The 25,835-nt window shown below is 62.2% G+C and overlaps 1 protein-coding gene across 1 annotated transcript in view; it reads right to left on the bottom strand.

The window, feature by feature from the left end:
* Positions 1-2,501: 2,501 nt before the first annotated feature.
* The window catches only part of RAB11FIP3 (RAB11 family interacting protein 3), a 59,233-nt gene continuing 35,899 nt past the window's right edge, over positions 2,502-25,835 (bottom strand). The window contains exons 4-14 of the mRNA XM_052662859.1: positions 23,535-23,692; positions 20,726-20,875; positions 14,833-14,868; positions 11,773-11,866; positions 10,822-10,925; positions 7,317-7,457; positions 4,806-4,887; positions 4,238-4,375; positions 4,002-4,157; positions 3,791-3,931; positions 2,502-3,698 (exon numbers count right to left, since the gene is read on the bottom strand). Of these exons, the coding sequence (XP_052518819.1) occupies positions 3,585-3,698; positions 3,791-3,931; positions 4,002-4,157; positions 4,238-4,375; positions 4,806-4,887; positions 7,317-7,457; positions 10,822-10,925; positions 11,773-11,866; positions 14,833-14,868; positions 20,726-20,875; positions 23,535-23,692 (1,314 nt within the window). The 3' untranslated portion in view covers positions 2,502-3,584. The remainder of the gene's footprint in view (positions 3,699-3,790; positions 3,932-4,001; positions 4,158-4,237; positions 4,376-4,805; positions 4,888-7,316; positions 7,458-10,821; positions 10,926-11,772; positions 11,867-14,832; positions 14,869-20,725; positions 20,876-23,534; positions 23,693-25,835) is intronic.

The raw sequence follows: 25,835 nt of genomic DNA on the forward strand, positions 1-25,835 counted from the left end.
GACAGCCCGCCGGGACTCAGGCTGCCCCCAGCTTCCTCACCTGACCAAGGCCTGGTGGCTGCAGAATCACTTGAGGACGGAGTCAAGGGCTGACTCCTAGTGGTGGCTCAGTGACCACAAGTCCCTTTCCTTCCCTGTGCATTGCCTGGGGTGACTGGGTCAGAGCTGATGTCCACAGACCTGTAGCCTCCTAACAAGTAAAACAGCTGAAGTTGAGGCAGGTTCCTGCCAGCTCACTCTAGTCCCTGTTGGGGAAGGAACTGCAAAGCAGAGGGTGACTTTCAGGAGATAGCCGCCTGGAGGGGAGGGGAGACCCTGGGGGCAGATCTCCCCCATGCTCTTCTCAGCTTTAGGACACAGCAGTGGGGACACCTGGACGCTCTTGAGTAGAGTCTGCGGGGATGCGGCACAGGGACCCTCCCTGGTGTGACAGGCAAGTGGCAGTTGAGGCCAGCAGGCTGAGGACTGGACACACCTGTGCTCTGGCGGGGTTTTACGTAAGGACCTGTAACCACATGTTTTGTGAGATGCCCTCACGGGGCCTCCGTCCCATGGTCTCTGAACCTCCAGTAGACGGAGCGACAGGCACTGGGGCCCCCAGGCTGGGAATGCAGAGCGGCCACCCTTCAGCATGGACAGGCCTGAGCTGGCCTCGGCCACAGCCAGGCAGTGCATGTGGGACACAAGGGGCCCGGGGCCAGGGTGGTTGGTCAGGAGGGGCAGAGCCTTGCCCTGTGCAGTTTGGTCATGAACAGGCTGAGACCTTGGCTCCACAGCTCTAGCAACATGACAGGATCTGCTTTGGGGTTGAGAGTGGAGGGTCCCCCGGGGAGACACGCCCTCCGGCCTCCTGTGTCCCCTGCGGCCTCTCTGCACTCAGTGCACATCCTTCTGGGCCGGTCCTGTAAAGAGCTCGCCAGGAAGCTGGTCCTGGGCAGCAGCCAGGCCCTGCCGCGTCATATGCTCTCCCAGCCCACCTTGTGTGGAGGGGGCTGGGACCCCTGCAGGCCAGGGTAGCGGCCTCAGTGTTGGCTGCTGGGACCAGCAGGGCTGTGGACAGGCCCCTGCGTTTAGGAGGGGAAGAGACAGCGGGGTTCAGGGAGGAACCCCTGCCTGGCTCTGGCCTACCTGACAGAGTGAGCCCTGCCCCCACACTCAGCTTCTCCTCCCAGGCAGAGATGGGCCCTACAGGACGTAACCCAGTGTCAAAGCAGAGGCACTGACCGTCGCAGGCCAGCAGACTCCCTCAGTGCCGCCAGGCTGGGGACAAGGCCCTTACAGGTGCCCACTGACCCTCTGAACCCGTTATGGCCGCTGGGCACCTTGAGCGCTGAGCTCCCCTCCTTGCACAGCTCCACCCAGAGCCTAGGGGTGAAGCCTGCAGCCCAAGGCCTGGCACAGTGCTGCCCTCCCTGGCTGCCCCGGCCATGTGACCATGGGCCAGGGCTGGCGGGGCAGGTACAAGTCCCAGCCTCACTACTGAACTCGGTGAGGCCCTCTCGACTCTGGGGAGCCACCCCTCAGCACCAGGAGCATGGGGGCCTGATCCTCTCCAGGCCCCCTGGAATCCTGGCCAGGGAGCAGGCTCCAGGCAAAACTGTGACACATCCACACCCTCAAACTGCCCCCCACAGTGCCCAGGCCCCTGGCAGCTGATTCCAGTGCCCCAGCCTAGCTGCGGACCAGGCCAGGGGCCCTGCTTCCTGCAGGCCAGGCCTGCCTGCGGTCACCTGGAGCCACGTGGTTAGCAGCCCTGACTCAAGCCCTTCTCTGCCCCACTGGGTGGTCGGGCAGGGCCTGTCTCCACCTGTGTCCGGTACACAGGCACCTTAGTGCTGGGGGTCGCAAACACCTAGCTAGGGAATCGAGTGTTGGGGACTTCTGGCTGACACCCCCCTTCAAGTCAGACTTGGCCACTCACCCTTAGAACCACCTGGGCCCTCCTGCCCTGCCCCCCTGCCAAGCCTTCCCCCACAGTCTCATAGGGCCTGTGCCTCCCCAGTGTCTTCCTTTGGGTCCACTGTGCCTGCCCCTCCTGGAGCCCTCTTTATCCATGATTACACGCCCATGGGTCCTTCCCAGCTGGCCCTTGGCACCATGTCAGCAGCCAGGCCACACTCAAGGCCCATGTCCTACCGTGAACACAGCCCTGAGGCCCCACCGTATCGCCCTGGCCCAGGAGGTGCCCTGGGTGGGCTCCCCTGGGGGCCCAGTCTGGCGGGGCAATCCCGTACACCGCCTCTGGGAGGGGCTGGCCGGACCAGGCCTCTTGCTGCCCAGCTCAGAGGACACTGCGGGGAGCCTCTGGCCAGCCCCCCAGCACTGCCTCTCACTGGCGTTGGGGCCCCTGGGCGCTCACATCCCGTGTCTCCAGGCTGCTGTTGCATGGCAGGGAGCTCTTTCTTGGGGTGAAAACAGGGTGAGCATGCAGGTCAGTGCCCAGCGCCTGCGAGAAAGGCTCGGGGCAGCTCAGGTTCAGAGAAACAGACCCAGGCTGCATGGCGGGGCATGGCAGGGCGGGGAGCAGAGTTCCAGTGTTTATTATTGTACATATATATATATTTCATGTGTATACACAGATAGTTTTCTCTCTTGGAAGTATTAAAAAATTGATCAACCTTCAATCTATAAAAAATACCTACTCTACATGATAGAAAAATCTCTCCTCCAAGTTTACACTGATTTACACCCAAGGCTTTCCCCAGAATGTACAATACGAGGCAACATCTTAAACCTTAGTGTAGAAGGTGGGCCACGCAGAGGGTGGAAGGACACAGGGCCACACACATGCTCTCACACATCCTCGCACCAGCAGGGCCCCCACCCCACCCCCTCCAGGAGGCTCCTGGCCACATTCAGGCCCTGGGGCAGGCCTGCAGCCCCGGGGGGTGATGCTGCTGCTCCTTGAAGGAGCCCCCAAGATGCCAGGAAGGCCCTGTCCTGTGGACCTGGGGGCCAGCGCTGCCTGGCCTCCTGCAAAGCGTGCCTGGCAGAGGAACCACGACTCCTGACTCCTGGAGGAAGCTGGCTCCAGACGTGCGGATGCCTGGGGGCAGTGGACATCCGCACGGGGAGGAGGGCCTGCCCCCCAGAGTCAGTGACCCCCACTGGTGGCTCTCACATCTTAGGATTAGTGCAGCCAGGGTGCGGCTGGGGGCACGGCCCTGTGACCTGCAGGCCCCCGGGCTTCACACAGGACCAAGGGGCCCCTTCCAGTTGCATGCCGGCTCAAACAGCCCAGGAAAGCTGGGGGCACAGCAGCGCCTGGCGGGACCCTGATGGCACTGTCCTCGCCTGCCTATCCTCCCCCGACATCTGGCGCCAAAGTTTTGGGGCCTGTGTGCAGTCCAGGGGCAGTGCAGGCCTGGACGGCACCAGGCAGGGCGCCTGGTGGCAGTGGGGAGCAGCACCCCTGGGGGACCCATTTCCCTTCCTCCCCGACCGGGTGGGAAGCGCGGGAGGTCTGAGGGGCTCGCCCAGCCTGAGGCTGTCCTGGAGCCCCTCCGTTCGGCCCCGCCCCGGCTCAGCTGTGTCCTCCCGCTGGGCGAAGGAGACCCCACGTGCTGGGTAGAGCCTTCCTGCGGCTACTTGACCTCCAGGATGGATGGGTTGGTCTCCATGATGGCCACGATGATCCTGTCGATGTAGTCTTGCAGCCGGAAGTTGATCTCCTCCTGCTTCTGGATGGCGTCCATGAGCTGGGGGGTTGAGGGGGCGCAGGGTTGGTGCCTGGCACCTGGACTGCGGACGCCTGCGGGCCGCGTGGGGCACGTGGGGGCGGGGCCGTTACCTCGTCTCGGGAGACTGAGCTGATCTCCGCGGCCAGGGACTCCGAGAAGGCCGTGGAGAAGAGGCTCCTGGCTCCCTGAATGCTCAGGTTGATGATCTGCCCGTTGAGCTCGTCGTTCTGCTCCTTCAGGCTGCGGTTGTCCTAGGGGACACAGGGCGTCACTCCCGGGTGCACGGGACAGGCCCTCCCGCCGGGTGTGGCCCCAGCGCACCTGCTTGAGCCTGCGGACCTCCTGCTCCAGCTCGCTCTCTCGCGTGCGGCTGTGGTATTCCTGCAGACCCGCGCTGCTGCTGCGGCCTCTCCGCTGCTCAGCCTCCAGCTTGAAGAGCTGCAGGTGCTCCAGCTGCTTGCGTAGGTCCTCGATCAGCTGCGGGGGAGTGGGCTCAGCCAGGCCACAGGGCCTCTGGGCGGTCTCGCCCCCAGGGTCTGGGGGCGGCCCCTGCTCACCTCCTGGGTGGCCTCCTTGTCCCTCTGGAACTGGTGCCTCTCGTGGCTCAGCCGGTCCCCCAGCTTCCGCCTGTTCTCCTGCTCGTCACTGAGCCGCATGGACAGCTCCTCAATCTCATCCAGCAGCTTCTGCTTCTCCTGTAAGAAAAAAGGTTACCATGGACACACCTGTATGCCACGGTCCCTCACAGCTCCCCCAGGCCCAGGTACTGTTTCGGGAGGGGGAGGTGGGACCCACACAGGAGCAGGGGCTGAACCCAAGTGCTCCCAGGTGTCCTCAGGGCGCACAGAGGCCCAGCTGAAGTCAGCCCCTCAAGGACAGCATCCTGGATCAAATCAGGGCTTAATCTAAGTGTAACTTTCCAGGCCCAAGTACCCTGAGAAGTCAGGCAGGGCCTCTTACCTTTTGGCAAAGGGAGGGCCAGGCCCCGCCTGTCCTGGCTCCCTCAGCCCAGGGACCCCATGTCACCACCAACCGGGTGGCTCCCTCACCTTGGAGACCCTGTCTCAGGTCCCGGCGGCCTGCAGGTACCCCGGGAGGAGCACGGGAAGCCGGCAGGCAGCTCACCTCCTCCAGGCGCTCGATGTTGGCCTTCAGGCAGGGCGTGTAGGACCTCAGCTCGCTGTTCTCCTCGTCCAGCTGCTGCAGCCTGGGCACAAGAACTAGGCTGGGACCCACGGAGCTGTCCCCGACCACCACACACGCCCACACAGGGGCCAGAGCTCCTCACAAGCCAGGAAGGCATCCACATCTCAGGTGTGGGGAAGCCTCACGTTTACAGAAAAGCTGTCACCACCGAGCAAGTCCCTGGACCCCGAGCCCCTAGCGGCTTCTCGAGGCGTCTGCTAGTCCTCGTAGTGTCCGTCACACTCACACCGGAAACCCGGGCGACCAAGCCACAGCCTCAACCCCGGCGCCACTTCCCGTCGGGTCCCCGCAGCGCAATGCCATCATGGCTCCTCTGTCCCCTCGGGGCTGCGGCATCTCTGGGCTTCCCCGCTCTTCGTGACCTTGACATTCTGAGCAGGCCTGGCCCTGTGTTTGGTGGACGCCCCTCAGGCTGGGCTCATCTGGGGTCCTCCGGTGACTGGACAGGCTGTGGGTCTGGGAAGAGCCCCACAGAGCGGGGTGCCTTTCACATCCCGCGTGACGTTGACCTGGACCACTGGGTGGTCTGTCGGCCAGGTGTCTCCTTGGTCAGGTTCTGCTTTTCCCGTCTGTTCTCTGTCTTCTGGTCACAGGCCCCATCCAGGCTCCAGGGACCCCCAAGGGGGCTTCTCTGTGTGTTGTTTGGGCTCCTCATTGGCTCAGCCTCAGAGGCTCTTGCTCTGCCCCAGCTCTGCCCACCCGGAGCCCATGATGCACCGCCTGGCTGTGCTCCAGTGCCTCCCCGCCTTTGCTGGTTTTTCTCTGGCCCAGCCACACGCCCACTCTTCTCCCAGGAGCCCGGTTCCCTCATGCCCCTGAACCCCCAGGGCTGCAGGTCCAGGCACAAGGAGCTGCTGACTGAGGTACATAGGGCAGGCAGTGACCCAAGTGCTGTCTCGCTCTGAGGGCCTCTCAAGGCCCCATCCACCTTTAGCCCCAGCTGCTGCCTGTTCAACCAGCAGGATGGCCTGCCCTTGGGACCCACAGGCCAGTGCACAGGGCCCCACGGAGAGGCTCTCCCAAAGTCCACTGACCCCACTGTGCCGAGGTCCAGCAAGAAGGCTGTCCCTGGTGCTGGCGCAGCAGGTCTGCCCCCGGGAGGCCTCTGTCCAGGGACACCCCAGCACATCTCTGCATGCAGCCCCTCCTGCCGCCCACCACTATGAAAATGTGTCCAAATGTTATCTTCCAGCCTTAAGAGCTGGACATAAACACATGCTTAAGGGCCTAGAGTCATGAATCGCTGCTGCCTGCTGAAGGCTGAAGGTGGGGCCGTTCAGTCACAAAGACGGTGACTCTGCAGGAGGACGGCGGGAACCCTCATCAGGGACCCCACAGCTGACCAGCAGCCTGTGGGCATTTAGGTTCTTTGCCAGTTTTGAGATGCATGTGTCCCCATGCGTGGACACTGCAGACTAAGTTCCTGGTCCCCTCTTACGCCTTTGTGGGCATGTGTGTGGAGCCTGCTCCCCTTTCCTAACTGTTTAAGGCTCGTGCCTTCAGGGGAGCCCAGGGTAACGTTCTCAAGTTGCCTTAAAGAAAGATGGTGACTTTGATTTGGTTGCTGTAACGTCCTCATGAGAAAGATTAGAGGAGGTGACGTCCAGGTGGTGTCTGTCTTTGATCCTGATAATCGTTTCCTTCACAGGGTTTTCTTCACGAAGGTTTTCCCACTGTTCCTACGGTCAACTTTGTTCCTAGGCGTCGTGCCCTGGGGTGAAGGGCTGTGCACTGACCGCGCAGCTGTCTCTCTTCCTCATCACTGTCCACCCGCCCCGCTGGTCCTGTCTCCCCTCCCCAACCTGCCCACCCCTTCCCCACCCCACCTCCCCTCCCCCATCCTCCATCACCTCCTCCTGCCCCCTCCCCTCCCCCATCCCCATCTCCTCTCCCCCATCCTCCATCACCCCTCCTGCCCCCTCCTCTCCCCCATCCCATCTCCCCTCCCTCATCCTCAATCGCCCCCTCCTGTCCCCTCCCCTCCCCCATCCCCATCTCCCCTCCCTCATCCTCAATCACCCCCTCCTGCCCCCTCCTCTCCCCATCCCATCTCCCCTCCCTCATCCTCAATCGCCCCCTCCTGCCCCCTCCCCTCCCCCATCCCCACCTCCCCTCCCCCATCCTCCATCACCCCCTCCCCCATCCCCACCTCCCCTCCCCCATCCTCCATCACCCCCTTCTCCCCCTCCTCTCCCCCATCCCATCTCCCCTCCCTCATCCTCAATTGCCCCCTCCTGCCCCCTCCCCTCCTCCATCCCCACCTCCCCTCCCCCATCCTCCATCACCCCCTTCCCCTCCTCTCCCCCATCCCATCTCCCCTCCCCCATCCTCCATCACCCCCTCCCCCATCCCCACCTCCCCTCCCCCATCCTCCATCACCCCCTCCTGCCACCTCTCCTCCCCCATCCCCACCTTCCCCACCCCCGCCACCTGGCCTGCAGGTTCTCAATTTCGATGCTCTTCTCCCGCTCCATCTTGCACAGGAGCTCCTTCTGCTTGCGGGTCTCCTCCAGAACCATCTCACAGGCTCTCAGCTCCTGCTCCTTGAGCTGCTCCTCCAGGGCATTGGCTCTGCGGGCAGAGGGTGAGAGACTGTCCTGAGACGCTGCGCCCAGATCTGGAGAGTGGCCCTGCCCAGAGGAGGGACAGGCAGGCCTGGAGGGTCCCCCACAGCCACAGCTCTCGTCAAGGGCGGTTCTGAAGCAGGAGATGTGTCCCCCAAAGGAGCCTCCACCCTACACTGAGGGTGCCTGGGCTTCAGACCCCGGCACAGTCCTGACAGCAGGGACAGTCCCCATTGTTCTCGGGGGCCCTCACCCCCACCCTGGCCTGCACCCACAGTAGCCGCCAGCTTGCTGGGTGTGATTGGGAGACCCTCTCGGGACAAGCCCACCATGTGCCTGGCCCCGGGCACCTCATCCTACTACTCCAGATTGGGGATGTGGTTTACGGAGCGCCCCCCACAAGGTCAGATGCGAAGGCAGGTGTTGCAAGAGTGTGGTAGATGTGAAGATAGATGTCGCAAGAACTCAGGGACAGGTGGAATGTCTGCACAGAGACCCCAACCCTGGTACCTTCCCAGACCACCACGTCTACTTGCAGGAGACCTCCCAGAGATGGGCTCCCGGGGACGGCTGGGCTGGCGTGCCCCCAGCTGCCCTGCACTTGGGGCTTCTCGTCTGCCTTTTGGTGCCTGCGCCTGAGAGTGCACAATAGGCTGAAGACCACAAGACCACCGGAAAGCTCTCATATAAAACATCCAGAGCAAACAGGAAAAACGACCCAGAGGAGATACACATCTTGTGGGAGACGCTGCACTTGTCGCCCTCAGAGGCTAGAGAAACTGCATCCACGAAACAGCAGCTGTCGCGGGAGCGACACACGACAGAGTCAGCCCTTAGCAATTAAAACTCCACCCAGCCGAATTCTGAATTCAAAAGAGGAACTGAAAGAAAAAAACTAAGAATCATCATTCAGCAAGAAAGAACGAGAAAGTCAGAGAACAGGAAAGGAAAGGAGAATGGTCCAGAAGGTCTAACAGCTGACTGACAGCAGCGCAGACGGACTACGGACCTTGGGAGAAAACGGGAGAAACTGCAGAGTCAGGAACTATCCTCCTGAAGCTGAGGGAGCCCCTTTCCAGATTTAAGGGCTAGAACCTCCTGCCCCTGGCTCAGGAGAGGACACGAAGCCCTCCCAGCACCGGGGGAGGGAGCAGGACCCGCAGAGCTGTGAGCCCAGCGGCGTCAGGGCCCTGCTCACAGACAGACAGACTGCAGCAGAGCAGGCTGCCCCGGGCCGGCTCCCAGGGGAGTCCCAGACTCAGCCACCCGTCAGCGGCAGCAGGGGGCGGGGGGGTGGTGCTAGGGGGCACAAAGCCTTTTTCAGACACATGAGGCCTTAGGGAGCCGGGCTCCTATGCCTTGAGCAGGGCCTCTGTTTAGACACCAAGTGGGCGAAGACGCGGAATCTAGAGAATAAGAAACCAGATGTGGGGGACGCAGGTCTAACTTGTCACATGCAGGAAAAAAGGCCATGGGGGTCACAGGCTGGGAACCGCAAGCAGCCCCAGGAGCGCGGGCCGAGGGGACTCAAGCAAAACCAGGAGGGGCGGCCCAGCAGCTGGACACGGCAGGCCGGGGGCTGGCGGGCAAGGCAGGGCAGGGCGGGCTTTTCACCAGCCTGTGGGTGACTGATTAACACCCATCAGGCTAGAAGGCCCGCCCGTCATCTGAGAGCTGTTTGGCCACTCTCCCTGGCGGCCCCCACCCAGGGCCCAGCACTGTCTCTGAACCCCGAGTCTCGGTCTCCTAGTCCAGGGGGTCTCAGACCTGATACAATCCTGCATCAGGACAGGTTCTTGGAAAGGGGGCACACGCCAGACGCCCCCAGATGGGAAGCCCAGCTAGGTGTTCCGAGGGCACAGTGTGGCCCCGGCTGCTCTTGAGGGGCCCTCTGTTGCCCTTTCCTTGGGGAGAGCCTTGCTCACCCCACCAGCACCCAGAGAGACAGCCCCCAGCAGTTGGATGGGGGGTGGTGCCTAGAGAACCTGAGGGGAGAACCACCAGGGGGCAGATCACACCCCGTAGGCTGCAAGAGAGCTGCATCCTGTGCTCACCTGTGTCCCTGCCCTCACCTGTGCACACCTGTGTGCTGTGCTCACCTGTGTCCCTGCCCTCACCTGTGCGCCCTGTGCTCACCTGTGTCCCTGCCCTCACCTGTGCGCCCTGTGCTCACCTGTGTCCCTGCCCTCACCTGTGTCCCTGCCCTCAGCTGTGCACACCTGTGTGCTGTGCTCACCTGTGTCCCTGCCCTCAGCTGTGCACACCTGTGTGCTGTGCTCACCTGTGTCCCTGCCCTCACCTGTGTACCCTGTGCTCACCTGTGTCCCTGCCCTCACCTGTGTGCCCTGTGCTCACCTGTGTCCCTGCCCTCACCTGTATGCCCTGTGCTCACCTGTGTCCCTGCCCTCACCTATGTGCCCTGTGCTCACCTGTGTCCCTGCCCTCACCTGTGTGCTCTGTGCTCACCTGTGTCCCTGCCCTCACCTGTGTGCTGTGCTCACCTGTGTCCCTGCCCTCACCTGTGTGCTGTGCTCACCTGTGTCCCTGCCCTCAGCTGTGCACACCTGTGTGCTGTGCTCACCTGTGTCCCTGCCCTCACCTGTGCATACCTATGTGCTCTGTGCTCACCTGTGTACCCTGTGCTTACCTGTGTCCTTGCCCTCACCTGTGTGCCCTGTGCTCACCTGTGTCCCTGCCTTCACCTGTGCTCATCTATGCACCTGCCCTCATCTGTGTCCCTGCCCTCACCTGTGTGCCCTGTGCTTACCTGTGTCCCTGCCCTCACCTGTGCATACCTATGTGCCCTGTGCTCACCTGTGTCCCTGCCCTCACCTGTGTGCTCTGTGCTCACCTGTGTCCCTGCCCTCAGCTGTGCACACCTGTGTGCTGTGCTCACCTGTGTCCCTGCCCTCACCTGTGTGCTGTGCTCACCTGTGTCCCTGCCCTCAGCTGTGCACACCTGTGTGCTGTGCTCACCTGTGTCCCTGCCCTCACCTGTGTGCTGTGCTCACCTGTGTCCCTGCCCTCAGCTGTGCACACCTGTGTGCTGTGCTCACCTGTGTCCCTGCCCTCACCTGTGCGCCCTGTGCACACCTGTGTGCTGTGCTCACCTGTGTCCCTGCCCTCACCTGTGTGCCCTGTGCTCACCTGTGTGCCCTGTGCTCACCTGTGTGCCCTGCCCTCACCTGTGCATACCTATGTGCTCTGTGCTCACCTGTGTCCCTGCCCTCACCTGTGTGCCCTATGCTCACCTGTCTGCCCTGTGCTCACCTGTGTCCCTGCCTTCACCTGTGCTCATCTGTGCACCTGCCCTCACCTATGTCCCTGCCCTCACCTGTGTGCCCTGTGCTCACCTGCGTCCCTGCCCTCACCTGTGCACCAGCTGGAGGTTCTCCTGCCGCAGCCGGCTGTGCTGCTCCCCGTTGGCAGCTGTGTCCTTTTCCAGTTCCGACACCCGCTTCTCCAGGAAGACGACCTGGGGAATGAGATGGTGGCTTGAGAACAAGGGGCTGGGAGAGTGCGTGCCCCAAGCAGACGGTCCTGGAGGCCACACCCACCAGGCTGGAGAGCCAGGAGCACCAGTGAGGGCGGGGTGCACACGGTGCCCTCAGGTCTCTAAGGGTGAGGCCTCAAGGGTGGGCAGGGCACTGCTCTGCAGGGGCAGTGCATGCACAGAAAGGCCCAGGGTTGGCCGTGCCCACCTCAGGGAGCCAGGCACACTCAGCAGGTGGTGAGAGGTGTGATGACCAGACCACCAGACTGGAGAGCAGGGAAGGCTCGGCAGAGCTGAGATGCTCCAGAGGGCAGGTCCAGGAGGAGGGTGGACAGGGAGGAGGAGAAGGGGAGGGTGGACAAGGAGGTGGGGGGAGGAGGGGGGAGGGGGAGGCAGGTGGACGGGGAGGAGGGTGGACGCAGAGGCGGGCGGATGGGGAGGCGGGGGGAGGAGCGTGGACAGGTAGGCAGGGAGGAGGCAGGGCTGTGCCGTCACCTGGCCCCTGCACGTCCCAGAGCCCTGAGCCTCGTGACCTCGGCCAGAGGGAGGCTGCCCCTCCCCTAGGAACCTCTCCTGAGCAGCAGATTCCACCCACAGCCTGGCTCGGGGCCCTGGCTCCGGGATCGCCACAGCCACACCCCAGCACCTCTCCATGAACAGGTGTCCCTTTCCTGTTCACCTGAGGCTGCCGACTCTGACAGTGCCCACCGGAGACCAGCAGGGCTGCTGGGGGTCTGCTCAGCCCCCACGGTGCCAGCCCCGCCTCCCACCGTGCTCTGCACACCTTGCCCAACACACCCGCCAGCCCTGCCACCAGTCCAGGGCCCACCTTGTCGGCGATGTCCTCGTCCACACCCTCCACGGGACCCGGAGGAGAGTCCTGCAGAGCCTCCATGGTCAGGGCCCCCGACTGCTGCAGGTGCCTGTGGAGGAGAAACGACAGGCCCGTCCAGAGGTCCTGCAGCGGGGCGAGGAGAGCAGAGAAGGGGAACGACCACACAGCCAGGCCTGTGCACATGAGCAAGCCCGGGACCGTGCAGAGGCACAGCCTGGGGCAATGGGCAGGTCTCCACTGGAGGGCCTTCCGGTAGGACGCCACAACCAAGCGCCGGGCAAGCGGAGGCCTCACAGGCCCGGGCTCCTCCTCTGCCAGCTCCTGGACCGGGTACTTTGTACTCGGGCAATAAAACAGGACGTCACCCCTCTCGGCAATATGAAATAATCTCACGTCCCCTGAGCCAGTGAAACGTGCTCAGGGTCGTCTGGGGGCACACCGGGCCTTCGGCGTCCTCTCCGTGCCTGACTTGCAGGTGCACCACTGGGGGCAGCCACGGGGCCCAGGCGCAGGGCTCCAGAGGCCGAGCAGGCCCGCGGCTCTGACACACAAGAGAGGTTCAGCACAGTGTGACCCCGAGGAGGCCAGGCACCCCCACTGTGCTAGGGCATGGGCTCCCGCAGGCGGTCACACAGCTAAGGACACAGCATGGAGAGCCCGTTCCGTAAAACGCTGTTAGAAAGTGTGTGTTTCTAACGCACACTGATGAAGGAAGAGCTTGCTTCATCAAACATATGAAGGAAGCTCTTATCTCCTTTTCAGTACTGACCAAGCTTCTACATTCTTTTCATCTTTTTCCAGAAGCATTCTCAGGGGAACAAAAAAGAAGGGCATCTTCGTGCCCAGGGGCCTCGAGCCCGACGGTGCCCTGGGGGGCATACTGGCACCGTGCTGTGGATTTCACTGACCCCGCAGGGCCAGGAGGAAGGCATCAGCTCCTACTGGACCACTCCATGTCCGCGCCCACAGCGGGACCTGGACACGAGCTCCTGGCCCAGAGACCATCCCGAGGAGGGGCCATGCCTGGGCCAACACCTGACCCTGACCTCAGACTGGGGGCTGATTCTGGCTTGGGGGTGTGTGGCCGAGTGCGGAGCCATCTCAGTAAGGCCAAGGGTCCTCATGTGGGGGTGGGAGCTTCTTTATTTAAGCCCGTCCTCACTGAGGAGGCCCAGCACAAGAAGGGACCTGGTGCCCGATTCACCCAAAGGAGGCAGGTCAGGTTGAGCCCTAGACACAACCGGACCCCAGAGCCGCCTGCACGCAGGGACCACAGCCAGATAGAGAGAAGTGACAGCAGGCGTGCTGAACTTCCTCAGGAGGCCAGGGGCAGTTATGGAGGCAGCAGACTAAAACTGCACGCATGTGTGTGTGTGCGCACGCACGGCAAACTACACACACCCGCAGGCCGGGCTTTCTCACACAAGGGCACTCGTGAGGGAGGACCAGTCCTCAGAGCAGCACCACAGGCCAGCCTCAGGGGCACGGCCCGGGGCCCAGGCGCCCGGGCCTGATGCAGGGCTGAGAGGACGGGACTCGGGCGGCACGTCCCACCCGCTGCAGGTGTTTGGGTGAAAGGCGGGGTGAGCACATCGAGGTGGCCCCCACCCCCCAAGCCCTCAGCCCTCAGGGTCACAGGGAAAAGAAAACAAGCAATCCACAGCCTCAGGGACGGACGGGGGGAAAGCACATGGCACCGAAGATCAGACGTTCAGGGACCACACACTGGAGGAGAGGCCCTCCAGCGCCCAAGGGGCCATAGAGAGGAGCGCAGTGGGGGGCCAGCCCCCAGCAAGCGCACGACTGGGGACCAGGGCCTCCCAACGGGTGGCACCTGACCTGTGACCTGCCCGAAGGCAGCCGCAAGCCAGCTGACAGAGGCGCACTGGCCCCAGCACACACTGGCCCGGGGGCCCGCCGGCTGTGAGCCAGAGGCCTCCAGCAGGAGGCAGTGCTCAGAGAGGGGCAGGTGGGAGTGCTGGGCAGAGGCCACCAGCAGGCGCTCCGGGGGCGGGGAGCAGGGGACACCGCAGACCGACATCCCAGAGAGGCCAGCAGTCGGCCTTCCACTCCGCCAGCCTAATTAACCTGGACAGGGGTGCAAAGACTCCCCAAAGATGCCTGAGCATCAGGGAAGGGGAGCGCTCCTAGGAGCTCCCAGAAGGGAGACATGGTCACCAAGAGACCCAGAGAGCACTGTGCCGGACCCTCCGCAGCAGCGCTGGGGCTAGCGCCTCAAGAGCAACGCCTTCCAAGCCGCGAAAGGGAAGCCACTTCTGATGTGGAGTCTGCACGGAGCCAGACCACAGGGGCGAGGCAGCCGGCAAGGGCGCAACCGTCTATTTTCTGGGCACCCCCTTCTCAAGAAGCTACAGGAAGATGTGCTGGACAGAAAACAGAGATTAAAAAGGGAAGAAGGGCCCGGCGGCGGGACAGGCTGACACCCCAGAGAGACACGCAGCCTGCACGGCGCGGGCGCGCAGGGCCAGGGCTCCAGGGCCGTCCAGGCAGGAGACGACACGAACAAAGAAACGTCAAGGCAATCAGTGTCTCCAGGAGAAGCAACACGCTTCTCGGAAAGGACATCCAGTGACCACGTCGCAAGCTTCCCTATGGAGAAGGCTGGTCCAAGACACGCCTGGTGGAGGGGGAGCGTCCACACGTCCCCAGCCCTCAGTGCAGCTCCGAGACCGAAGAGCGAGGGACAGTCCCAACGCACGATGTTCCCAAACTCGTCCACCTCGCCGGGGGGGAGACGGCGCGGCAGGAGGGGTGCAGCCTTGAAGGAGGTGGACCCAGACACAGGCTGCAGCTTTGGGGGCCCCCCGACCCTGCCCAGCCCTCAGGTGGGAAAGACTCGACCCAACTGGAGGGAGGCAAGGACTCCCACCAGGGACCCCCCGCCACACACCCAGGTCCCCATCCACTGCTGGAGCGAGTCCTTTTACAGCCTACCCTTCAAGTCATTTTCAACCCCAAACCATGAGAAGTGACTTTCAAAAGTTTTCTTGGAAAAGCGCAGTGCGCAGGCATACGTTCCAGAAGGGCTCCTACCTTGCCACCTTCTTGCTGGACAGCCGCTTCGTTGGACTGCAGAATGAAAACAGGAAAGTGGAGTCAGGGGACAGACAGGGAGGATGAGAGGAAGCAGGAAGTGCTGGCGAGGCAGACGGGGTGGGGGCGCGTCACAGGCATGCACACCCGCGCCCCCGGCCGTGCCATGCAGGAAAGGCTGGCTCCCAGCTCAGCAGAAACTCAGGGACACAGGGACAACTTCAGGGCCCGGCGAGGGCCCCGTGCATCACGTGGTCCTAGCTAGCGCAAAAGTCTAAGATGGAGTCACCGCTGGACCGTTAGGGCGGGACCCAGAGGGGCCACGCAGGGTCCGAGCCATCAGCCGGGGGCACGTCCTGGTGCTGCAGGGCCACGCTGCGCTCCCGAGGCCCGGCCGCAGAGGCCCACGTGCACATGAGGTTCAGCCGTGGGCTTCGCTCCAGCGCAGGCACTGCGCACCCTCGGCCCTGGACGCCCGGAAACCCACACAGCGTTCCTGCACCATCCGTGGCAGGCATGCCGGCTCCAGGGCGCCTGCCTCATGGGACTGTCTGCAGTGGCGGAAGGGCCAGCTGACCGCACCTCTTGCCTCTGGTGTTCCTGGGTTCCACTTCCCAGTTTACCTGCTAAACCATTGCTGGGCTCTGAGGAGGCACCAGCCACCTCTCAGAGAACAGCAAGGTCTGAGAAGAGACGTGCCCCCGGCCCAGGCCTGTGATGCTGCAGAAGCACAGGGACCCAAGGCGGGGCCTGCTTCCCGGGGCCCATCTGCATGAGCCGCACTGCGGTGGACTCAGGCCCTGGTGGACGCCCCCTGGCAGCTCCGTGGTGGAGTTGCTCTGGCGAGAGCCCCCCACCCACCAGCAACAGCATTCCTCCAGGGGGAGATGTCCAGCGAGTCTGGAAGGCATGGCCCCGGGCCGGGTGGCTCTCCTCCCTGCCCTCTTTTCCCTGCCAACCCCTGGCCCCATGAGAACTGATCACTCTTTATCATACTTCCCATTCAGCTTACTAAGTGGTCCCCTCTCCTGACTGAAGAAGTGTCAGCTCACGACAGACCGCTGTCCAGCCGACTCCTCCCCTCGGGCCCACAGCACCTACACCTCTGGATAAAGCCGACTCCCCAATGTCACGCAATGAACTATTTCACAGAGGCGCCAGGAACATGGCAAGTACATGGCAAGTGTGTTCTGAGGGTCCGGAGGTAGAAATCATGCCTGATATCAAACCTGTTGGACACTGGACCAAGTCACCTTTCACAACCACCAGATCCGCTCACCCTGAGACAGTTCCATGGATGCCGAGGGCAAGCCTCTCCTGGAGCAGGTATGAGGGGAAGTTCCCACCTGACAGCTGTGTCCCGATCGTAACAAAGGCTTTGATGGCATGGTAACCCTCTCATCAGCGCCTTTCTTAGGGGACAGGTGGCGAAATGGATGTGAGACCCCCCTAGATTTGCTGGCTGGACGTAGCCACGCCCCACTCTAGCCTTTGCCCCACAAAGCCTCGGAGAAGTGACTGTGGCTGCCCTGTGGCAGGCCCTCAACGTGGAAAAGACCAACTCCGTGTCAAGAGACTTCAAGAGCAAGAGAACTAAGATGCACGTATGTCCTCAAGTTCACTCTCAAACACAGAGACGGCAGGGCCCCGCTCGGGAAGTACAAATGACCTCCCCAGCCGGGCGGGCGGCCTGCCCAAGGCGTGCATGGAGCACTGGGCTGAACACAAGGGGTAGAGGGGGCGGGCAGGTCTCTGAGCCCCCTTGTCCCCTGAAGCCCCTCACTGGGCACCTCCAGTTCCTCCTCAGTGCTGCCGGGGCCCAGCCTCCCTGTGAAGCTGCCCACCAGCCCTGTCCCTCACTTGACTGGGTGCTGGCTAGACCCGGCTAAGTGGGGCAGGAGGATGCGCATGACGGGCTGTTCTCAAGGGTCCACCAGGCTGGCTGAGGGGCCGATGGCAGGCCCAGGGGAAATGGACACGTGGCACCATCAGGATGGTTCACATTCTACACGACTCCCGCAGGTCAAGGCCCCTCCTCCAGGAAGTCCCCTGGAAGTCCACAGCATAACAGCACTGGATGGTCCCGCACCTCCTCTGCGGGACGGGACTGCGGGGTGTGTGGCATGAGGGCTCGTCGCTCCATGCAACAAGCTAGAGCGCCAACCTAACGGACACGTTGACGCACGCGAACTGCCCAAGCTGTTTCCTGCAACTGGAGGCTATGAGGAGCCAGGGGCCGCCCCTGGGACTCGGACTGGGGGTGGGCGGCGTTAGGCAGAGAGGGGAGTGGATGAGGAGGGCGACGGGCGAGGAGCAGCACACGCACGTGGGCGGCAGAGAGCCGACCCTGAGAGCCGCTCCTGTTTGCACCCAGACCTAGGTCCCTTCAGGTTTCCAGATGCTGCTGTGCCTCCACTGAAAACGTCTTTTGATGAAATGCGAAGAGCACGTCCTCCTAAAAGCAGGCTCTCCATGCGCTGTGGTCCCCAGGGAGAGCAGGGCGGGGGACGGGGCGGTGGCATGCACACAGGGCAGCAGGCCGGGCAAGGACATGCAGGGCCGGGCGGAGGCGAGGCCGCAGCCCGCAGGCCCGCTTGAGGGAGCCCCTGGCACTCGGGTGGCACCTGGGAAGGGCAGCGGGCACTGCGGGCCGGCGGGCTCTCCTGCGCCCAGGACAGACGGCAGGCCAGGCACCGTGGGTTACCTATTATTCTCGAGGTCGTTCAGGCGAGCAGAGAGGTCCTCCAGGCGGTTGATCTGCCTGTGGCACTGGCTGCAGTAAAACTCAAAGGCCTCGTCAGTGAGGATGCTGTGCAGCTTGGTGCTGAGTGGGTCGGCGCTGGAGGGGCGAGAGGTGTGTCTTCAGGAGGGACCAGGCCGGGGCTGGGCAGGGTGCCAGCAGGAGGCCTCTGCTCATGGCACAGAGGCCCTCACCTCACCTCTGGGACCGCAACGCCCCGTGTGGCGGCCAGAGTGCTTCCCGGTCAGAAGGCGCTCAGGACACGGGTGAGCCTGGCAGCTTCGCCAAGAAGCCAGTGTCGTGACACCCGTGACCCCCCCCTGAAACGTGTCCGTGTGAGTGCGGAGCACACAGCCGGCGCCTCACTTCCCGCCCTGTGGCCACAGCAGTGACTGTCTAGGGAGCGCCACAGCCGGGGCTGCGAGGAGGATGTCCCATAAAAACTCAGAATCGTTACTGCCCCAGGAACTAAGCACAGGGGCCTTCAGGGCAGCGGGAAGTGCGGCCACGGCTTGCGGCCACGAGGAGGACCCCAGGAAAGCGAAAGGGAGACATCAACTGAAGCACGGATGGCACCCCGTAGACGAAGCCGAGGATGCGGGCGGGCATGGAACCAGTGGAGGCATGTGCGTGGGGGGCCTCGGCCGGGCCCTCGGGCCACGCCAGCAGAGCGCACCCCTCTTGGCACGCCCAAGTCCACAACCTCCACTGTGGGCACGGGCGGAGAACCCCCAGAACCAAGAGCAGGGGGACAGGGGGCTGACAGGGGCGGGCACAGGGGTGGGTGATTCCTCCAGGGCCTCCTGACGCCCGGAGAGCAAGCAGAGCTGGGAGGAGCCCACCCGTGAGCCCAGGGCTGGCCTGCCAGATGCCACAGCTCAGTGTATTCAAGGCCAAACCTCGCCGTTTGGGGATGCCAGGTCATTATAGGAAACGAATCCCAACAGCAGTCTGTGATGCAAACACCTCTCTCAGAGGCTGGTCAAAGGACACAAGCATCCAGCTGCAAGAGGAGCACACTCTGAAGACACGCGGGAAAACACGGAGAAACAGAAAACTCCAAGAGGAGGCCAGCCTCGGAGCTACTGCAGCCTCATCTGTGGCCGGTCGCGGCAAAAGGAGTCACTGGAAGTTTCTGTTTCCAGTGCAAGTAGAAGTGACATTTACACTACACTGCAGTCTGAAGTATCACGTCTAAAAAAAAAAATGCAGGGACTTCCTAGACGCCCAGCTCCCTCTGCAGGGGCACAGGTTCAATCCCTGGTCGGGGAACTAAGATTCCAAATGCCGTGTGGTGCAGCAAAAAAAATGTACAATGTGCATACCTTAACTGAAAAACACTTTATTGCTAAAAAATGCTCACCATCACCTGAGCCTTTAGGGAGATGCAATCGGTTCACAACAGTCACGTCGCAGGTTGCCGATCCCAGACTCCCACCCTGATCATAATCATACCAAAGGTTTGGAATGCTGAGAATTTCCAAAATGTGACACAGAGATCGATGTAAGCACTGCCCTTGGGAAAGTGCGGGAGGGTTTCCACAGGCCTTCAGGGTGTACAGAACACGAAGGGGCGTGTAGGGCGAGGCCCATCAGCACAGCCAGACTCGGAGAGCTGAGCAGGACGCCAGCGCTCACTCACACAGGACAGGCCACACACACCACACATGTCACACACGCGACACACACACAACACGATATATGCAACACATGCAACACACAACACGTGTGACACACAACACGTGCGACACACCAACACGCGTGACAGAGAACACAGGCAACACACACAGAACAGGCCATACATACACATGTCACACACACATAGAACACAGGCAACACACACAAGACACCACACACACCACACACACCATACACACCACACACATACCACACACGTCACACACAATATATGTGACACACAACAGGCCCCCCCCACACAGAACACATCACACACACAACACACGCAACACACAGAGAACACACGCAACAGACACAGGACAGACCACACACACCACACGCACAGAACACATGCGACACACACAGAACAAGCCACACACCACATCACACACACAACACATGCGACACACAGAGAACAGGCCACACACACCACACACGTCACACACAGAGAACACACGTGACACACAGAGAACAGGCCACACACACCACACACGACACACACAACAGGCCACACACACAGAGAACACATCACATACAGAACACACGTGACACAGAGAGAGAACACATGCAACACACATAGAACACACGTGACAGAGAACAGGCCACACATACACCACACGTCACACACACATAGAACACATGCAACACACATAGGACAGGCCACACCACACACATCACACACACAGAACACACGTCACACACACACAACAGGTCACACACACAGCACACAGCACACAATACACACGACACACACAGAACAGGACACACACACACCAGCCACATCACACACAGAGAACACACATCACACACGCGACACACACAGAACAGGCCACACACATGCACACCACACATCACACACAACATGCAACACACCACACGCAACACACACAGAACACACATGACACACAGAGAACATGCCACACACAGAGAGAACACATCACACACAGAGAACACACATCACACACCCAGAACAGGCCACACACACACCACCCACCGTGTCCCCTACAGCCGTGGTCCCCACCACAGAGGGTCTCCGGGGACAGCTCCTCCTCACTGCTCTCGCCATAGTCCTCATCACACACACCACCCACATCACACACACCAGCCACACACACTCACACAGAGAACACACGTGACACACACAGAACAGGCAACACACATACCACCCACACATCACACACAGTAGCACACACACACTCTCTCACACACACAGAACACACATCACACACACAGCCTCCATCAAGCTCACCGCAAATCACAACTCAATTCACAAGCAGCGCTGAGAAACGTGCATAGCCAAGTGTCCCGTCTGTATGCCTGGGGCTCGGCCGAGGCCTCTCAAATGGGGAGAGACTGGACCACGACGGGACAAGAGGAGCTGCAGCCGGCGGTCACCCCAACGGGAACCCTGACCTCAGTGGCACTGCTCTGCTACATCACAGGGAACGAGACCAGCCTGCGAACAGGAGCCTTTACCTGGGGGTAAGGAAGGCGGGGTCCCTGCAGCCATGGTCCCCACTGCAGAGGGTCTCCGGGGACAGCTCCGCCTCACTGCCCTCGCCATAGTCCTCGAAGTGTTCCTCGCCACCTATAACCGTGACCACAGACTGGCCCTGCAGGTGGGACCTGCGGAGGCAAAGGAGAGTCAGCTGCCGCCTTGGGACCGAGCACCCCAGAGCTGCGGATGTGACCCGAGCCTCTGTTCGGAGCCCACGGAGACCACACGTGTGAGCACCTATTCCTCCAGTCACGCTGGGAAAGGTAAACAGGTGAGGCTGACTTTGCCCACGGACTCCGCCTGGCCCAACCGACCCAACACCACCACGTCCATAAACAAAGCTTCATGGTCTGTGTCCTCCAAGATGCCCTGGAGTCTAGGGGTCACTGCACCCTGGCTCTCGGCAGACGCTCCTGGCCAGGGCCGGACCCCCTCCTCACCACAGCCCTCCCACCCCAGAACCCGTGAGCAGGCACTGGAGCTGCCCCTTGGGGGGGCCAGGGGTCACGGAGGCCATCGGTCCTCTGCCCAGACCCACAGCTGTGCACACGCAGCTCGGGCTCCACCGTGACCCAGCCCGGGGGCTCAGGATCTCAGCCATCTCTGAAGAGCACCCTTAGTCTGCCTGCCACCCACCAGCCACTGAAGCCAAGAAGAAGGGATTCCTCCCGACAGCCGCCCGATCACACAGAGCTGCTTTCTGTTTCTCCAGACAAGCTGCTTGTGTGTGCACGTGCCCAGACCCGGGACAGGAAGCCGCCCGCATGGTGAGAGGGACTCTGTACAGCCTCCGCGGGTCGGACCCGGGTGCTTGGGGCAGCGAGCGGCCAGGCGTGTGTCCCCACGTCAGAGGGGACGTGCACCTTGTGCTGGGGGCCTGGGGCAGGCCGTGGGCGCGGCACGCACCACGACGACAGAAGACAGGTGACCTCAGCTCAGATCGGCATCCTGTCACCAATTCAGGTGTGTCTCACACTGAGGCTCACATGATGTCAGTGCATCCTGACAGCAAGTCACTGCTTAGGCAGCACAACAGCCCAAGGCTGGAAACTTTCAGAGAAAATCAAAGACCTCATAATGGTTTCCTGAGTTTGGCACTTCTCCAGCTTTGATTACTTGACCCAAATGGAATTAAACGAACTTACCTGATTACCTTAAAAACACTGATTAGGAAGCTGCGCTAAGGCAGTGCCCCAGCTCTGCGTGCTGCATCCTAACCCCCTCTCCCCAGCCCCTGGGGAGTCGCGCAGGCTCCGGCCTCACACACAGGGCTCGGCCCGCGGCCCCCACAGCTGTCCCTCTGGCCCCAGCAGAGCCGAGAGCCCACTGTGCACACATGACCGCCCGCCACCAGATGGCCACCCCCACCACGGCAAGCCAAGGAAGAGTCCAGTAAATGCACCAATAAACTGTGTTCGAAGATCGAAAGCCCATACTTCAGGATGCTGGTTCTGTCAAATAACCTGCGGACCCAGCACACGCCTGCCCAGCCCAGCAGGTGCCCTCCTCAGAGACTGACAAGTCGAGTCTGGGATCCACATGGACGCGCCAAAGCCAAAGCAACTGGAGAGGGGGCTGGAAGCGCACACGCCGGGACCACGCGGTGCTGACCCGCGCAGGGCACACACGGCCGAGCGGGCCAGCCAGCACAGCACACGCACTCAGCCACCTCGGGGGCCAGAGAGCAAAGAGGAAGCTTCAAACAGAGCCTGAGCCAATGGACGCCCTGATGCCTCTACCTCCCGAGGAGGGGAGATGTGACCCCTGCCTCACAGCACACACAGGAGATGCAGAGCTGAGAACAGAGGCAAAACAATAAAGCTTTCAAACAAAAGTGCAAGTATCACTGCAGTGATGTGGAGTGAGCAGAGACTGAAACAGCACAGGCAGCCAACCACAGACACGCCAGGCGCCTCGGAGAATGAGAAGCTACCCCAAGCGAGTGGCGGAGGGGACATGCTTGCAGCACACCTGAGATAGAGGGGACCCCTGAGACATAGCAAGGGCTCCAACCGCTGAGGCCAGAGGACCTGGGAGGCCAGGTCTACCCAGAACTGAGGAGCAGCACCCGCTCACTGTCCCATTTCTCGCGGACCAGCTTGCAGAGCCCAGCTGTCAACAAAGGGGCACCAGCCTGCAGGGGAGAGGGTCTCCACGGGGCAGCATGCCAGCAAGGCGCTGCCCGTCAGGCTCCTGGGAGACCCAGGTGAGGACCGCTCGCTCTGCGCTAGGACAGGACAGGGAGAAGCAGATGATGCCAGGAGCTGCCAGGATGGAGCAGCCAGAGCCTGCAGGCAGCTGGCTGGCAGGGAGCCACCCAACGCTGCCTGAGACCATCCGACCCACAGTAACCCCTACAGCCGAGCCCGAGCCCCAGGCACACCCCAATCCGCGAGGACAAAACCTGCACAGAAAGACATGACACTTACGTGAAGCAGCTTCATCCAGGAAACCTAAACTGCAAGCTGCCCCGGAGCCCAGGGCCCACTGACAGGAAACGAAGGAGCCGCACACATTCCCGTGGTGCGGCTGACAACAAGGACAACCCTCCGGTGCCTCTGGGCCAGGTGAGGGCACAACCCGAAGAGCGAGTCTCTCGCTGCGTCACGAGAGCCAAGACCGTGATGACAAAGCCCTGAGTGCCAGTCGAATCCCCCCCATGACGGCGCATGAGCACCCGACGGGCGGCCTCGCGGCCTCTCCCAGGGGGCCTCCGCAGGCTCGGGCTCCGCCGGGACCCCCCGAGGGCCCCACCAACCCCTGCTGGCCGGGCGAGTGGGAACGAACCTGCCGGGCAGCAGCAGCAGGGCGCCGTGCCCGGGCTCCTCCGTGGCGTCCAGGCACTCGGGCGGCACCAGCGTGCCCGTGTCCTCATCCGTGAAGGTCTCACATTCGCTGTAGGTGCTCTCGGAGCCCATGTACGCACTGTCCGTCACCTCATTGGCCTAGGAGAGACGCCCAGAGTCAGTCCCGGCGGCGAAAGGGGCCCGCAGCGGGGAGCGCCCATGAGGAGATGCCCCTCCTGCACTTCCAAGCAGAAACAGGGGCTCACGGCAGACTTCAGTGTGTTTTAAAGTTAGCTGTGTATGTAAACATGCCTCAAGCAGACACAAGTGCCCCAGCGTCCCAGGGTACACACCGGGAGAGCCGGCCCTCTGTGGGCCCCGGCACTGGAATGACACACCCCGTGAACTGACGTCCAACAGTCTAAGGACACGCCTTTTTCAATTTAAAAGTCCCCACCAATGACTATTACCTACGTGCAGACTACTGCTCTGAAATTCAATTACGTGGTCTAACCTCAAAATCGGAATTCATCAACTGTTGGATCAATTACATTCACTACTTCAGGGCTATTTCCCACTAAACACGCCTGTGTTTTCACTCTTGTGGACCCAGCACCAAGTAAGTGTCTGCAGACGGTCCAAGTGAACCTGCAGCCATACACAGGTTGCCTTCACTTTGCAGCCTCAGCCTTAATCAAGGGGCAACCGGTTAGCAAAGCAGCCAAGCTTTCACGCTGGTTAACGATGGACAAATGAGTGAGATTTCAGAGAAAAGGCTGGAGAGGCTGCACTTTGACCTCGGGCTCTGCCAAGAGATTTGGGGGGGGGGGGGCAGAGGGCCCTGCACGGATGCCCCCACACCCGTGCCCAGTGGTGACAAGGTCCAACCCCGTCTGCCGTCCACCAGTCGTGTGACCCGTCCACCAGCTGTATAGCTGGTGAGCGTCCAACGGGCGCCACATCGAGGGGAGAACGGACGCTGGACGCGGCTTTCCCGAGGTTGCCACCTCTCAGAACGTGGCCGCCACACAGGCAGGTGTGGGACAGCCTGAAAGGGGGTCCACGTGCCAGCTGGTCCGGGGCAGCGTGAGACAGGGAAGGCCCGAGGTCCCCACTGCAGGCCTTCCTCGATGCTCCTGTTTCCATACTTCTCCAAGTCCCAGGCGACTACGTAATCCAGAGTGCTCACTTCAAAACCGAAACCAGGGACTCCCTTCAAGAGGCCCCCACTGTGCTTCTCATGACCACTGAGTGACTGGCTCCAAGCTGAGCCTGCAGGCAGGCACTGTGGTGTCGAGGCTGGACCCACCGCCCAGGTCCGAGGGACAGCTGCCCGGGGCCCTCCTCATCCCCCACTCGCCCTCGACAAGAAGCAGGTGGGCCCACACACCTGAGACACAGGCTTCCCGCAGGGACAGAGTGTGACTCAAGGCCACACCCCAGCAGAGGCTCCTCTGGGCAGCAGGGCCCCGGTCCTCACGGGCAGCTGGGTGCGCAGAAGCGGGGTGGGCCTGATGTGCAGGTCTGACTTCCCCTGCGGTCATGGCTGCAGCCTGAGTGAGCCTTCCTGCTGGGGCTTGGCAGGACAGCTCAGGATGGAAGTCACCCCCCTCCCCTGCCGGCGCAGGAAGACCAGGCAAGCGCTAATCCCAGCTGCCAGACAGAGAGGAGCACTCGTCCACCTTCCACGCTCCTTCCCACAGCAGGACCGGCCCCCAGGGCCCAGAGCGGCCCATGGGCAGGAGGCCCTGGGGCTCCCGGAGGACCCCGGGCAAAGTCTGAGTTGGGCTGAGAGGGCCAGGAGGACAGGGCAGCTGGTCTCCCCGAGTCAGGCTGCCCTGAGTAAGCGTCACAAGCCGGATGTTTTCCAGGGAGGGCTGGTGAAGCTGCCCTTAGAAGGCAGAAGCTGTGTGGGGCAGCCCTGCAGGAGCACAGAGGGGCTCTGAGCCCTGCCCCCGCAGCCCTGGTGCCACCAGACGGGCCTCAGGATGAGTCCAAGGAAATCCCAGTGTGCCTGAGAACGCTTGGCTGTTTCCTCACCAGGTAACAAAACATGGTGGGCAGGGAGCCTGCACGCACCGCCCCCAGCAAGGAGCTCCGGGGCGGCCAGGCCTGCCCGAGGCCCTGCCGTCCGGCCACAGTCCCTCTGAGGGGAATCGACGGCTGGGCCAATCGTGGCCAGGGCCCTGCCTTCTCTTACCCTCAGACACCCGCCCGGCCGGCCGGCTCCACACAGCAGCTCCAGGAAGGGCGTGCGTGCAGACGGCCTTCCCATGGAACTGGGTGCCGGCACTCCGTCCAG

Source organism: Budorcas taxicolor, chromosome 2 (assembly GCF_023091745.1).
Source record: "Budorcas taxicolor isolate Tak-1 chromosome 2, Takin1.1, whole genome shotgun sequence".
In the NCBI taxonomy this organism is placed as follows: Eukaryota; Metazoa; Chordata; class Mammalia; order Artiodactyla; family Bovidae; genus Budorcas; species Budorcas taxicolor.